Source organism: Naumovozyma castellii, chromosome 1 (assembly GCF_000237345.1).
Source record: "Naumovozyma castellii chromosome 1, complete genome".
In the NCBI taxonomy this organism is placed as follows: Eukaryota; Fungi; Ascomycota; class Saccharomycetes; order Saccharomycetales; family Saccharomycetaceae; genus Naumovozyma; species Naumovozyma castellii.
The window spans coordinates 2,374,539-2,388,073 of NC_016491.1; the positions used below are offsets into that span (position 1 = coordinate 2,374,539).

Below are 13,535 nucleotides of genomic sequence, written 5' to 3' on the forward strand. Positions count from 1 at the left end.
TAATTATCCTTTTCCTTAGTAGCGAGTTGGGTGGCAAACCCGCTAATAAAGAAAACCTCTATTTTGCCAATGCAGTAGGGAAACACTTGTAAAAATATCAAATATACGTTCTACATCTTTACTAACTGGCTGTCCATAAAGCATAACTACTACTTACTGATAATTAACAATGGAAGAATTAGGTATTACACCCTCAGTAGAGAATATCGTTGACGAAAAACCAGCAATTAGATCATATGATACCTTATTGTCTCAACTCAACAAGGATAATAATAATAATACTGCAAATGGAAACTCAGACATATACTTAAAACTCAAGAAATTAGAAAGAGAATATGAATTGCTAACCCTACAAGAAGATTACATTAAGGACGAACAACGTCATTTGAAACGTGAACTTTTGCGAGCACAAGAAGAAGTGAAAAGAATCCAATCAGTTCCATTAGTCATTGGACAATTTCTAGAACCAATAGATCAAAATACAGGTATTGTATCAAGTACTACGGGGATGAGTTATGTCGTTAGGATACTTTCAACCTTGGATCGTGAATTATTGAAACCATCCATGTCTGTTGCCCTACATCGTCACTCTAATGCATTAGTCGATATCTTACCACCCGATTCTGATTCTAGTATATCAGTCATGGGAGAAAATGAAAAACCGGACGTCACGTATGCAGATGTTGGTGGGTTAGATATGCAAAAGCAAGAAATAAGGGAAGCTGTAGAATTGCCTTTAGTGCAGGCTGACTTATATGAACAAATTGGTATTGACCCACCAAGAGGTGTGTTATTATACGGTCCACCAGGTACGGGGAAAACTATGTTAGTTAAAGCTGTTGCCAATAGTACCAATGCATCATTTATAAGGGTTAACGGTTCAGAATTCGTGCATAAATATTTAGGTGAAGGTCCAAGAATGGTCAGAGATGTGTTTAGACTAGCTAGGGAGAACGCCCCTTCCATTATCTTTATCGATGAAGTCGATTCCATCGCCACAAAGCGTTTTGATGCTCAAACTGGGTCAGATCGTGAAGTTCAACGTATTTTAATTGAATTATTAACTCAAATGGATGGTTTCGATCAATCCACAAATGTGAAAGTCATCATGGCAACCAATAGAGCAGATACTTTAGATCCAGCCCTATTAAGACCAGGTAGATTGGATAGAAAGATTGAATTTCCATCTCTTCGTGACAGACGTGAACGTCGTCTAATTTTCGGCACTATTGCAAGTAAGATGTCACTGGCGCCAGAAGCAGATTTAGATTCTTTGATCATTCGTAACGATTCGTTGTCAGGTGCTGTTATTGCTGCCATCATGCAAGAGGCTGGTTTACGTGCAGTGAGAAAGAACAGATATGTCATTCTGCAAAGTGATTTAGAAGAGGCTTATGCAGCACAAGTGAAGACAGATAGTGATGTCGACAAATTCGATTTCTACAAATAGAATGTTGAACATGGTAATTTTCGAAGTTATGAAGTTCAGAAGACAAAGATTTTATAATGTGTATTTTTTGAAAAATAACAAATGTGCATGTATATGATTAGACAAATAAGCAATATGTTTCGTAACAACAAATTTTTGTTGGCTCCCCTATAATATCCATGAAATTACTAAATTTATGAACCAACGTTAGCCTCTGAGTATGTCAGAATATTGAAATTTAGTGACCACCTCCGGGTAATGCTTTAAAACGTAACCTTGGACGATTTTTCTGAAAAATTTAGAGATGCCTAAACGTTAAACCAGATCGGCGAACATTATAAGTGCTTTATTGTGAGATTTAACTAGACCTGGAGGTAGTTGTTATTCATTGATATTTAAATCAATTTAATCTGGCTCACTTAATCTGATCATTTGTTAAAAAAAGATGTCAAATAGCCAGGCAATTGTTGCATGCATTGAGCACACAATGGTTTCCGATGCCAACGTGATCAAGGAAGCCGAAAGACAACTGCAGGAATATCAAAAAGAAGATGGATTTACTTCCTTCCTTCTTACTTTGATAACTAATGATGATACACCATCAACAATTCGTTTATCCGCAGCTATCTATTTTAAAAATAAGGTTATAAGATCATGGAATGCTAAGCGTGATGACGGTATCAAACCAGCAGAACAGCAAGCTATTAAGGATAATTTAATTCAAGCATTGATTAAATTCGCCGAAGATAACCATATTAGACCCCATATTACCGAAGCTATCAAAGGTATTCTGGATAATAACGATCACTGGGATCTAATTGAAATTATTACAAAAATGTTGACAAGCGGCCAACAAGATTACTTATATCCTGGAATTCTGTTGTTATTTACTGTCTGTCGTGTTCATAGATGGGACATGGCTGATGAAAGAGATTACATTGATAAGGTTGCATTAAACGTTTTTCCTATAATTGAGGAAAGCAGTTCACAGTTGGTCAATGCGACTGACTATAGATCTAGCGAACTGCTTTACTTAATTTTGAAGTCATTTAAATATGCCTGCTTAAGCAATTTTCCAGCGTATTTCAAGAACGTTGAGAAATTAAGTGCATGGATTCAACTACATTTGTATGTTTGTGCCAAACCACTCCCACAGGAAGTCATGGATCTGGAACCATCTGATAGATCGTTAGACAAAAGAGTTAAAGTCACAAAGTGGGGGTTCGGTAATTTGAATAAATTTATCCACAGATACGCAAAGTCAACCAAATTAGTGAGTGAGGAGTTTATTACTTATGTTTTTGAAAATTTGGTTCCAACAATCTTGGAACAATACTTTAAGGTCATTGAGGCGTGGAGTGACCGTTCACTCTGGTTAAGTGATGCATCATTATTTTACCTAATTGAGTTCTTAAATAAATGTATGATAACAGTGAAATTGTACCCACTTCTCAATCCACATATCATGACAATTATCAAGAGCATCATTTTGCCATGTTTAGATGCTAATGAAGAAAGTGTCGAATTATGGGAGGATGATCAAGAGGAATACACGAGACGGTATTATGATACTATGAGGGATACAACCTCGGCTGACAAGGCTGCTGTTGATTTTATTTTTGCAATGGGAGCTCATCAGGATAATCATTTACAAGAATTGCTACACTATCTAAATGGTATCTTAACAGAATTTAGCCAGAATACTGATGACGTGAAAATGGCATACAGGCAAGAAGGTGCTATGAGGGGGCTTTCTACCTTATTCGAACAAATGAACGAGAAGACTGAAATCGACAATGTGTTCGGAACATTCATATTGGCTTTACTGTCACAGGATAAATATCCATTCCTTTGTGCACGTGCACTAAATACAGTGGCGCTCTATACAAATTCATTAGATGACATGGGCGTCTTATCCAAAATTTTTGAAGTAACTTATTCTCAATTTTTAACCAGTGACTTTATCCCAATTCAGGTACAAGGTGCTGATGCGTTGAAAACCTTGATTATTTGCAATGAAAGTATTCATAGTTCTATATCTTCGCAAGTTCCATTAATAATGGAAAGATTACTCAAATTATCTAAATCATTCGAAACTGATGTTTATCCAGAAGTTATGGAAGCATTTGTCGAGAGATTCTCAGATGAACTTACACCATTTGCTGCAGAACTTGCAAATAATTTGGTAGAACAATTCTTAAGACTAGACCAATCTATTATAGAAAACAATGGTGGTTCATATTCCACAGGCGATCCAGATTTAGAAATTCAAGCGGCATCAATATTACAAACCATGTCTACCATGGTTATGTCTATGTCCAAGGTTTCTTTGATCGACAATTTTGCACCAGTAGTTAAATTTCTTCAATTAAATGCACAGATGGCATTTCAAATGGAACTCGTTGAACTGATGGATTCCTTGGCTCTATCCTCCAAAATGCTACATGGTGAGTTTACACCAGCCATTTGGGACGCGTTCAATGATCTTCTAGATGCATTCCAAACTTATGCCGCAGAATATTTTGAAGGCTATAGTGTATTTTTTGAAACTGTCATCTTATATGGGTTTCCAACTGATTCAACGTTTGTTGAACCATTTCTCTCGATTTTAGCTTCACAATTAGATAGCAAAATCGACTATAATATCGAAAGTGTTATCCAACTTCTTACATACTACGGCCTGACTTTAAGAGATACACCTTTGTTCGATAAATGTATAGAAGTTTCTGCTGATGAGAGTCTAGAAATTGATGAAAGAGGTATGGTAAAATTAACTTTAGCCAATATTATTTCGAAACCGATCGAAACTTTACAAACTTGTGAAAATACTGGCTATACGCTAAAATTCTTGAACGATTGGTTTGATTCTAAATTTTTAAGCGTTTTCGGCATCAAATTACAAATTATGGCTATAATAACTCTGCTAACATTACCAGAGTTACCAAGTTGCGTTAACGGGTTTGTTGGCCAATTCTCAAGTAAGCTAATTACATTAGCACAAAGTTTGCCAGCAGCTATTAGAAACCGTGATGCAATGACAAAAGGTGAAGAGTTCGAAGGCTTAATGGATCCGGCCGAAGAAGATGAATATTTCCTCGATTACGATGATGATGCCAAAGAAACTGTCTTAGATCAAGTAAATGCATTCCATGAACTACACAAATTCTTCCAGCAAATACCATCAATAAGTCCTGATAGGTATCAACAGATAATGAGCGCTCTAAATAACGATCAAAAGGAATTCTTAGAAGAAGCTCTCAAATTCGTAGCTGAACACTAAATAACTTTAAAACAGCTTTATACATTGTATATTAAGGGAATATTCAATTTGAAAGTTCTTACAACTGGTAGGTTTGAAATTTGCACTTAGAATGGTTGCAAGTACCTGCATATGCAGTAACATTGTATTATTTCTAGTTGACCGTTACCCTGGAAAAACAATTGTTTTTTTCCCGATGACTTGAAAATTTTTGATGAACGGCAATTTTTCAAATTTTATATATAAAATAATTGAATTTAATTAAACTCCTACGAAGTTTTTCTTAGTACTGCACATCTCTGACTTCTTTTCGTCAACCTTCTTCGATTCAGTCGATGCGCTTAGTTTATAATCTTTCTTAGTTATCTTTATTTAAGCAACTTACTTTATTTCGAACTGATTCCATCGTTATTGGACGCTTATCTCCCTTCGAGCCACACTTAACTAATCGTTCATTTACAACTAAAGATGTCAGCCGACGAAAAACAATACATTTCCTATAACAATGTCCATCAATTATGTCAAGTCTCTGCTACCAAAATCAAGAATTTTAAGCCAGATCTAATCATCGCCATTGGTGGGGGTGGGTTTATTCCAGCAAGAATTCTACGTACGTTTTTAAAGGAACCAGGTGTGCCAACAATCAGAATTTTTGCCATCATACTTTCCCTATACGAAGATTTAAACACAGTGGGCTCAGTCGCTGAAGAAGTAGGTGTCACTGTTCAACGAACACAATGGATTGATTACGAGCAATGTAAATTGGATCTAGTTGGTAAGAATGTTCTTATTGTAGATGAAGTTGATGACACCCGTACAACTCTTCACTATGCTTTAAGTGAATTAGAGAAGGATGCCGCTGATCAAGCTAAAGCTCAAGGTATCGATCTAGAGAAGAATCCAGAAAAGAAAACCAAGTTTGGGATCTTTGTACTACACGATAAGCTAAAACCAAAGAAGGCTGACCTTCCAGATGAAATTCTTAAGGACGAAAACCGTTATTTCGCTGCAAAGACTGTTCCCGACCAATGGTATGCATACCCATGGGAATCTACTGATATTGTATACCATACTAAGATGGCCATAGAACAAGGCAATGACATTTTCATGCCTTGAGTTACCCACTATTACGTTAGCACTACAATTATCTCATACCTTTAGTCCAGGAGATTATATAACAAATGTACATTAAGAAAACTTTATTAGATCAGCTATACTACTATGTAAAGCATACATTTTTCTCCTAATTATTTCCTTGACGTATTCTGCTTCTAGTTTGTTTTTATCATTACCATCAACATTCCAAGAACTTAATAATAACTAACCATTAATTTCTTTTCAGTTTGAATATATTTCTTGGCTCTTTGTTTTTGTTACGTAACGTTCTCAAACGGCGTGGCGCTTATACAGAATTTTCCTTCACAGCTCCTGTCACCCCCAACGCTCATAAAATCTATAAAAACATATCAATTTGGAAATTATAAGCATATAAAGCACAAGGTTTTGCATCCAATACATCAACCAAAGAAACATGACTATTTCAAAGATACCAATATGGCTTGATTGTGACCCGGGACACGATGATGCAATCGCTATACTTCTAGCATGTTTCCATCCAGCATTTAAGCTTTTAGGTGTCAGTGCTTGCTATGGTAACTCGACGCCACAAAACACATACTACAATGCATGCTCACTATTGACTGCAATGGGTAAATCTATTCCTGTATACCGAGGAGCACAGAAACCTTGGGTTCGTCAGGCTGAGTATGCCCCAGATATTCATGGAATATCTGGTTTAGACGGTACCTCATTACTTCCTATACCCATATCCACATTAGAGCACGACAAGACATATCTGGAAGCAATGGAAGAAGCAATACTTACAAACGAAGGAGAAATTTCGTTTCTCTCGACCGGTTGTTTGACATCTACCGCTACATTACTAAGAGACAAACCATATTTGAAAGAGAAAATCAAATATATTAGTATAATGGGGGGTGGATTTGATATTGGCAACAAGAATATTAACTGTTCGGCAGAGTTCAATATATGGGCAGACCCACACGCAGCCAACTTTGTATTTCATGACCCCCACGTTAAAGATAAATGTATTCTGGTGCCTTTGAATCTAACGCATACAGCAATTGCTACGGAAACGATAGACAAAGAGATTCTGGGAGACGGCTCATCTAACTTAAGGCGATTATTCTTTGAATTGTTTCAATATTTCCGCCACACTTATAAGGATCTACAAGGTTTTGATCAAGGTCCACCAGTTCATGATCCATTAACCCTAATGCCTCTATTAGAGTTTTTTGGATGGAGTTCACATTCTGATGTTCAATTCGACTATAAACGAATGGATATTAATGTTGTGGATGATGTGTGGAGTCCGGATGCTGGTCGCACCTATTCAATAAAAGATTATCCAAAAGAGGGAAAAACTGGAACTATCGTTGGTTTGCATTTAAACATACCCTTTTTTTGGGAACAAGTCTTAGCTGCACTAACGGAAGTAGATAAAACGTCAACAATTGAGATTTAAAGAGATAAAGGCTTGTGTTTAAGTAAAATCGAGATTACGGAAACATGTCGTAGCATAGAAAAGTTAATACCACATAAATATGTTGATATAAAACCATTATATACTTAAATATAATATAAGTGTTGCAGGGGAAGCTTTTTTACATTTTTAATAATACAAAGGGAAAGAGCAGTAGTTAGATCTTATAAAAAGCGTTCTGGATAACATAAAAAATATGGGAAACATTTTCTGGGTGTTGAAAACTAAATTGAATTATCATTCTATTCGCAAACTCCCACATCTTTTTCCCTGCTTTTGATATTCAATTGTAAATTGTAGGGGCATAATGGCCCTGCAGGCGTCATCTTTTCCTTCCATTCTTTTGGAAGAGTTAATTCAAACTGTTGAATTATCTCAAATATAGAAATCCTCATTTCCACGAAACCTAATTTTTCACCCAGGCAGGCTCTTCTTCCACCATGGAAGGAAGTTAATTTACAAGAATTTTTACTTGACCGCCACGCAATCATAATATCTGCGATATTAGTACCCCATCTCCTCGGATCAAATTCCTCGGCTGTATTTCCCCATACATTCCGATTGTGCGTCACACCAAAATTATGATAACCAACATAGGTATTCTTGGGTACTATAATATCTTGCCCCATTCTACACTTCTTGTTGGTTTTTCTGTTTATGATGATATTTAAAGGCGGATACAATCTGACAACTTCAAATAAAAAAGAATTAAATAATGGCAACTCATTCAAATCCTTATAGTTTGAAATATTCTGAGTTTCTTTCCAAATTAATTTTTGCCAACTCGGGTATTTTGCTAAAAGATAAAGACAATTAGAAAGTAAAAGCTGTGGATTTTCATGTCCCGCAACTAACAGAATAACAATATTATCGGTCAACTGTTTATAGTCAATGATATTATTGTTATAAGCTTTAATGAGGTCACTCGATACATAACTAGTTTGTTCAAATTTATAGTTGTTAATCAAATCATTTTTGACCCTTGAAACCAACACTTCTCGAAACTTCGAAATATCTTGGAAGGCTTTTTTTCGAGAGGGTATAGGTAACATGTCAAAAAAAGGGAAGGTCAAAAAGAATGGATGGAATATTTGTTTTTTAATCTTAATTAAATGTTGATGGAGCTCATTTGTTTCCTCTGATAGAGTTCCAAAATTAAAACCTAACACAACTTGAGATATATTGTCTAATGTTAATCTTTGAATTAGTGGGCCCATTAATACGTTTCCCGTTGGTCCCCTATTTTTTCTTAGCAAACCACAAAATTTCTTTGCATTACAAATAAATGGTTCTTCCTTGAAATGTTGCAAACCATTTGTCATAATAGACCTATATTTTCTCCAAACGTCTCCATGGGCACTAATTATATTATCACCTGTGTAGGCGGCAATGGCGCTATATGGAATTTTTTTCTGATTCCCACTTTTCGCGAATACATCTTCCTCTTTGAAGATTTGAGCCAAGTATTCCGGCTTTGAGACTAAGATATTCCAGCGAGACCCAAAGAAAATCTTAACAGCTCCATATTTCTCCATCTGTACTTTGATGTAAGTGTTATAGATGTCGACTTGATCAATATCAAATATTATGGGAAGAAAAACGACATAGCATGGAATGGTTGGTATGTTTCGTGGAAAATTCAAAGGAGGCCAAACCACTTTAAAGATGACATACCCAACTAATACTATCAAAAGAGAGAGTATAACTCTTAGCGCTGGCATTAATGCTGAAATTGATTAGCGATTGTTTGAAAATCCAGTGTTAACTACAGACAATTATGAAAGCTTTTAAAACAACTTTCAAGAAACGAATTACTTCTGTGATGTTATCAAGAATCTTCAAATAAACAATAAGAAATTTAATGTTTCATTTATACTATTTTAACGGCAGAATAAGACTTCGATGGATGGTTTCCTTTTAAACCGAATTTACCTTTCAATTTTATGGAGAAACACCCATACTTCTAATGGTGGAGGGAGTTTTCGCTCACCTACAACGACATTTCAAGAATTGACATGTTTACCTGGCCCAGAAAGTAAGAAAAATATAACATTTTATTCCTATTGTTCCGCGCACTTCCGACTATTTTCAAACGACAACAGGAGCGGCGCTACGATGGCTCAAAATCTAGATTACTTACAACCCCGATGACACTGACACCAAAAATTTTCAAGTAATGTAAGCATGCATTCGTACATGCCTGAGATGTTTCTTGGCTGCAAAACTTTTTATTTATTGATCTAATAGAACATGGTGGAAGCTTTTTTTATTTGGCCTTCCATTTTATTTCCTATTCGTACGTCAATGTCCGCCCCTACTGCTGTTGGTTGCTAACTTGGCATAAATTATTACTCCGTTCACCTCAGTATTAACAATGTTTGCTGTAAATCAAGGGCACTAGTTAAACAAAAATACTGTCTTCTGCACACTAGATAAAAGTTGAATGGCCGATAAATTCTGCAGTCGTTCCTGACCACGGAGCTTGTTCGACGCCATCACCAAGAATTGGTGGCTTCTCCAATAAGAAGCTCAATTAATTGATTGCACCAGTGATTAATTAATTAATCGTTGTTATAAAAGGCCTTAGGCATACTTTTTGGTTTTTTTCTTCAAACGTTAAGTAGTATGTGAGCTCAATTCCTTCCACTTTTGCTGTGATAAAGGATTAACAAACAAAAGTCAAATGACCGTTACAGAATCACCAACATCGTCTCCATCAAGCAAGGAAGACCAATCCTGTTCTCCTCCAATTGAAAGGGATTCTTCTACTTTCAGCAAAGTGTTGGCCATATATTCAAGGAATCCATTGACAAATTCGCTTTACGACATTAGTGAAAAGAATTCTATTGTGGTATCCAAACACTGGAATGATTTTGTTAATATTTTGGAAACTGTGGAACCTCATCGTGGCACACAGTCAGTTAAAGTTATCGAGTATGATCTTCCAGAAAATATAGCAGATGTTTTCACAAATGGAATGGGTGTACCAATTAGAGTTTCTGAATTTCAAAAGGATGATGAAGTTCAAACGAGAGGTTGTGTTTCTATTATTGATGACAATGAAGGTATTTTCAATGATTGGTTTATTTTCCATATTTTAGATCAATCTCGTTTGAAATATAATGAAAAACCTATAATTAAGACAGGAGTTGCATATCATGAATTATTTGCTGAGTATTTTGCTGCTAATTTGAAGAATACTACCAAGGATGATTTGTGGGAACTTGAAGGTCGTGATTTTTTCATTGAAAAAGTCAAATATTTTACTGATCGTCAATTAAGAATTGAATGTATCTTGCCCGCATTCCCATGTAAATCATCCAATTTGGATAAAGTTAATAGTACATTACCTGATAAGGGTGAAGAATTGGCCCTGAAAAGATTAATTAAATGTGTTTGTGATTTCCAGGAAATTTATTCACCTGGTATTAAGTTTTGGATTGTTAGTGATGGGCATGTTTTTTCGGATTGTATTGGTGTAGATGATGATACTGTTAATTCATATACAGAAAACTTACATGCACTTTATAAGAATATTATTGCTAAATCTTATCCTAATATGGACACTGATTACATTGGATTTTGTGGATTGAATGATATTTTTTTCACTGGTGAAGCTGCTGATCAATTTAATGCAAGATGGGTTCAAGATACTGAAGTTTTACATTATACAGGTACTAAGATTTGTCCTCAATCTGATCTTTCGAGACAAATTTTAATGAAAGGTTGTGATACTGATGATGGTCGTTTAAGACATGACATTTCACTTCCTAATCATCCCAGGTTATTCCTTTATAGAGGTTTCTCTAAATTTATGATGGAAGATCTAAAATCATTAGATTGTTTCCGTGATTGTTCCAAGAAGAAATTTAAAAAGACCATATCTAAGATTGCTTTTAATATGATTAGAAGGAATGATGCGTATTCCAATCTTGTGGAATTAATGTTCCCACATCACTTGAGAATTTCCATTCATGCTCATAAGAATAATGGACCTAAATTTGGCATTCGAGTTATTTCACAAGATCAATGTGGGATCATCAAAGAATTATCAGATGATACTGTGACTGGTAAGAATTCCGAGCCTCAATTTGAAGATTTATTACATATTCCTACACCATGGCATAATTGTGTCACTAAAGTTATTGAGAAGAATCATGATGAAAAGGGGACGAGTTATGAGGAGAAATTCGTTTTGTGTAAATCCAAAATCATCAAAGATGCTCTTGAAAAAGGGCTTTATGATGGTAGATGGAATGATACAAGCGTGGAAGAAGGTCAAGGTGGACATTTTGTTATTCAAAAGTTACCCTCTAAGGCGGGATGTTCTTAGGGGGGAAGTTAATGTTTGTTTTTTGTTTTTTGTTTTTTTGCTTTCTTAGTACTATTATTGTTATTATTACAGAGATTATTTATATATATGTATGTATGTTTTTTATGTGTCAATGTAATTTGATTTAAATGGCACCCAAATAATCCTCCTTAATACTTCCAATGGCATGAATGGAACTGACTTGACTGATACACCCTTCAATCTTGACTCTAATCCTACTCTTTATAGTAATAACATCTTCTGAACTTTGATAACTTGGCGGATTAGAACCTGCATTAAAATTCAAATCCGAGGGCATTAAATGTTTAGTAACGAACACTTTCATGGGTCCCACTTGGACTTCGAACCCATGTTGCGAGCAAGACACCACAGTACCATCCACTACTTCACCCTTGAAAGGTTTGAAGACGATGGCTCTGTATTTGACTTGAAATTCCGCAGATCCATCCGTGGGGAGGATTCTCCCACGTTCGATTTCAATCTTGTCGTAGTCTAGGACACAGAGGATGTATCCGAATTTCCCCGTACAGGAGCCCTCTACTTCTTGTAGTAGTTTTGTCTTTAGGAATTGTTTCATTCGGGGACCGAAGAATGATGGGTGGAGGGTTATATTTAATGATAGGTCCTTTATGAAAAACATTGTTGTTGTTTTGGTATGTGTATATTGTTGTTGTTGGGGAGGGGACGGCCGGACGGAAGCGATGGAGTAATGCAGTGAGGGGACGGTTAATTGGGGTAAGGTGGCAGCGATGGGATTGGGTCGAAGTATTGAAGTATGTATGTTTGTTGAAATATTGTGTTTTTGCAATGAAATTTCATTGAAATTAATAGTCGTCTTTAATTTTTCGTTGCCAAATGGAAAAAAATGAAATAATCAAGGGATGCGGGTAATGCTTGAATTTATTGGAAATACCGTTCCAAAAAAAAAAGCGAAAACAAGTGGAAACCAAACCTGCAAGAGAGACAGACAGACAGACAGAGTAAAGGAGAAACGAGTAAACACATAATGCCTCGTGTGACGACGACCAAGAGTACCGGTAAGATACTTGCCAAGGGGGTTGAAATATTGAATGAGAATGTTCGCGGGGAGACTAACAAGAAAGTTAGTGAACGTATTCTTGATTTGAGTAGGAAAGGTATTGAAGAGGGTAAGGAGCATTTCCGAGTTGGTCACAATCGATTATATTTCCCGAAGGCTCGAGTGATTCTTTTACGACCCAACGCGAAGCATACACCATACCAGGCCAAATTTATTGTTCCCAAGTCCTTTAACAAGTTAGATTTGAGGGATTACCTTTACCATCTGTATGGCTTAAGAGCTATGAATGTTACGACGCAGCTACTACCGGGTACGTATAATGTCATGAATCGTTTGAGGGCGCGGTTCAGGGGGCCTCAGATCAAGAAGATGACGATTGATATGGAGGAACCGTTTATTTGGCCCGAGGAGCCCGATAAGAGTGTCAACCAGCTCTGGGAGACGGAGTACAATAAGGAAATGAAGAAACTGGAGCGAGAATCCATGGAGAGAGAGGGTTCGGATAAATTGAAGCCCTCCACAGCGTTTGGCGGCGTGCTGGGACCCTACGGGTTAGGGGCGCAACCCTTCATTCCCAAGTTCTTCAAGAAGCAGCTGGATAACGATAAGCGCAAGTATTTCCAGCGGGAGAAACTCATGGCACGGTTGAACAATTTGCAGCAGTACGTGGATGGGGCTACTCCGAACAGCGGAACTTTATAGCGAGAAACGGGACCTGTCTTGGCTTTCCGCGGTAACCACGCAACTAACTAACTCACTAGGTAGACATGTTAATAATAGTAAATACACTCATTCATTCAGCCTCTCCGAGCAGCCCGAGCGGGTAACGCCCGCGGTTAAGCGAACGCTAACGCCGGCGCGCTGTCCGCGGGTGTGCACCCACACACCGCACCAAACGCAGGGAGGCTCCGC

The 13,535-nt window shown here is 36.7% G+C and overlaps 8 protein-coding genes across 8 annotated transcripts; 6 read left to right on the forward strand and 2 right to left on the reverse strand.

Annotated features, from left to right (window-relative positions):
- Positions 1–169: 169 nt before the first annotated feature.
- Positions 170–1,450, forward strand: RPT3 (proteasome regulatory particle base subunit RPT3; the record flags this gene model as incomplete). Its single annotated transcript, XM_003674089.1, has 1 exon — positions 170–1,450. One exon carries the CDS (start codon positions 170–172, stop codon positions 1,448–1,450), a length of 1,281 nt encoding a protein of 426 aa, XP_003674137.1.
- Positions 1,451–1,874: 424 nt separating this feature from the next.
- On the forward strand, positions 1,875–4,709 carry SXM1 (Sxm1p; the record flags this gene model as incomplete). The annotated part of the gene is made up of 1 exon (XM_003674090.1): positions 1,875–4,709. One exon carries the CDS (start codon positions 1,875–1,877, stop codon positions 4,707–4,709), a length of 2,835 nt encoding a protein of 944 aa, XP_003674138.1.
- A 447-nt stretch (positions 4,710–5,156) lies between these two features.
- HPT1 (hypoxanthine phosphoribosyltransferase) lies at positions 5,157–5,804 on the forward strand (the record flags this gene model as incomplete). Its single annotated transcript, XM_003674091.1, has 1 exon — positions 5,157–5,804. The coding sequence occupies one exon, from the start codon at positions 5,157–5,159 to the stop codon at positions 5,802–5,804; it is 648 nt and encodes a 215-aa protein (XP_003674139.1).
- A 415-nt stretch (positions 5,805–6,219) lies between these two features.
- URH1 (trifunctional uridine nucleosidase/nicotinamide riboside hydrolase/nicotinic acid riboside hydrolase) lies at positions 6,220–7,233 on the forward strand (the record flags this gene model as incomplete). The annotated part of the gene is made up of 1 exon (XM_003674092.1): positions 6,220–7,233. The coding sequence occupies one exon, from the start codon at positions 6,220–6,222 to the stop codon at positions 7,231–7,233; it is 1,014 nt and encodes a 337-aa protein (XP_003674140.1).
- Positions 7,234–7,493: 260 nt separating this feature from the next.
- Positions 7,494–8,972, reverse strand: DIT2 (putative cytochrome P450; the record flags this gene model as incomplete). The annotated part of the gene is made up of 1 exon (XM_003674093.1): positions 7,494–8,972. The coding sequence occupies one exon, from the start codon at positions 8,970–8,972 to the stop codon at positions 7,494–7,496; it is 1,479 nt and encodes a 492-aa protein (XP_003674141.1).
- A 962-nt stretch (positions 8,973–9,934) lies between these two features.
- Positions 9,935–11,584, forward strand: DIT1 (Dit1p; the record flags this gene model as incomplete). The annotated part of the gene is made up of 1 exon (XM_003674094.1): positions 9,935–11,584. One exon carries the CDS (start codon positions 9,935–9,937, stop codon positions 11,582–11,584), a length of 1,650 nt encoding a protein of 549 aa, XP_003674142.1.
- Positions 11,585–11,708: 124 nt separating this feature from the next.
- RPB7 (DNA-directed RNA polymerase II subunit RPB7) lies at positions 11,709–12,224 on the reverse strand (the record flags this gene model as incomplete). The annotated part of the gene is made up of 1 exon (XM_003674095.1): positions 11,709–12,224. One exon carries the CDS (start codon positions 12,222–12,224, stop codon positions 11,709–11,711), a length of 516 nt encoding a protein of 171 aa, XP_003674143.1.
- Positions 12,225–12,590: 366 nt separating this feature from the next.
- On the forward strand, positions 12,591–13,325 carry MRP20 (mitochondrial 54S ribosomal protein uL23m; the record flags this gene model as incomplete). The annotated part of the gene is made up of 1 exon (XM_003674096.1): positions 12,591–13,325. The coding sequence occupies one exon, from the start codon at positions 12,591–12,593 to the stop codon at positions 13,323–13,325; it is 735 nt and encodes a 244-aa protein (XP_003674144.1).
- Between the last annotated feature and the right edge of the window lie 210 nt (positions 13,326–13,535).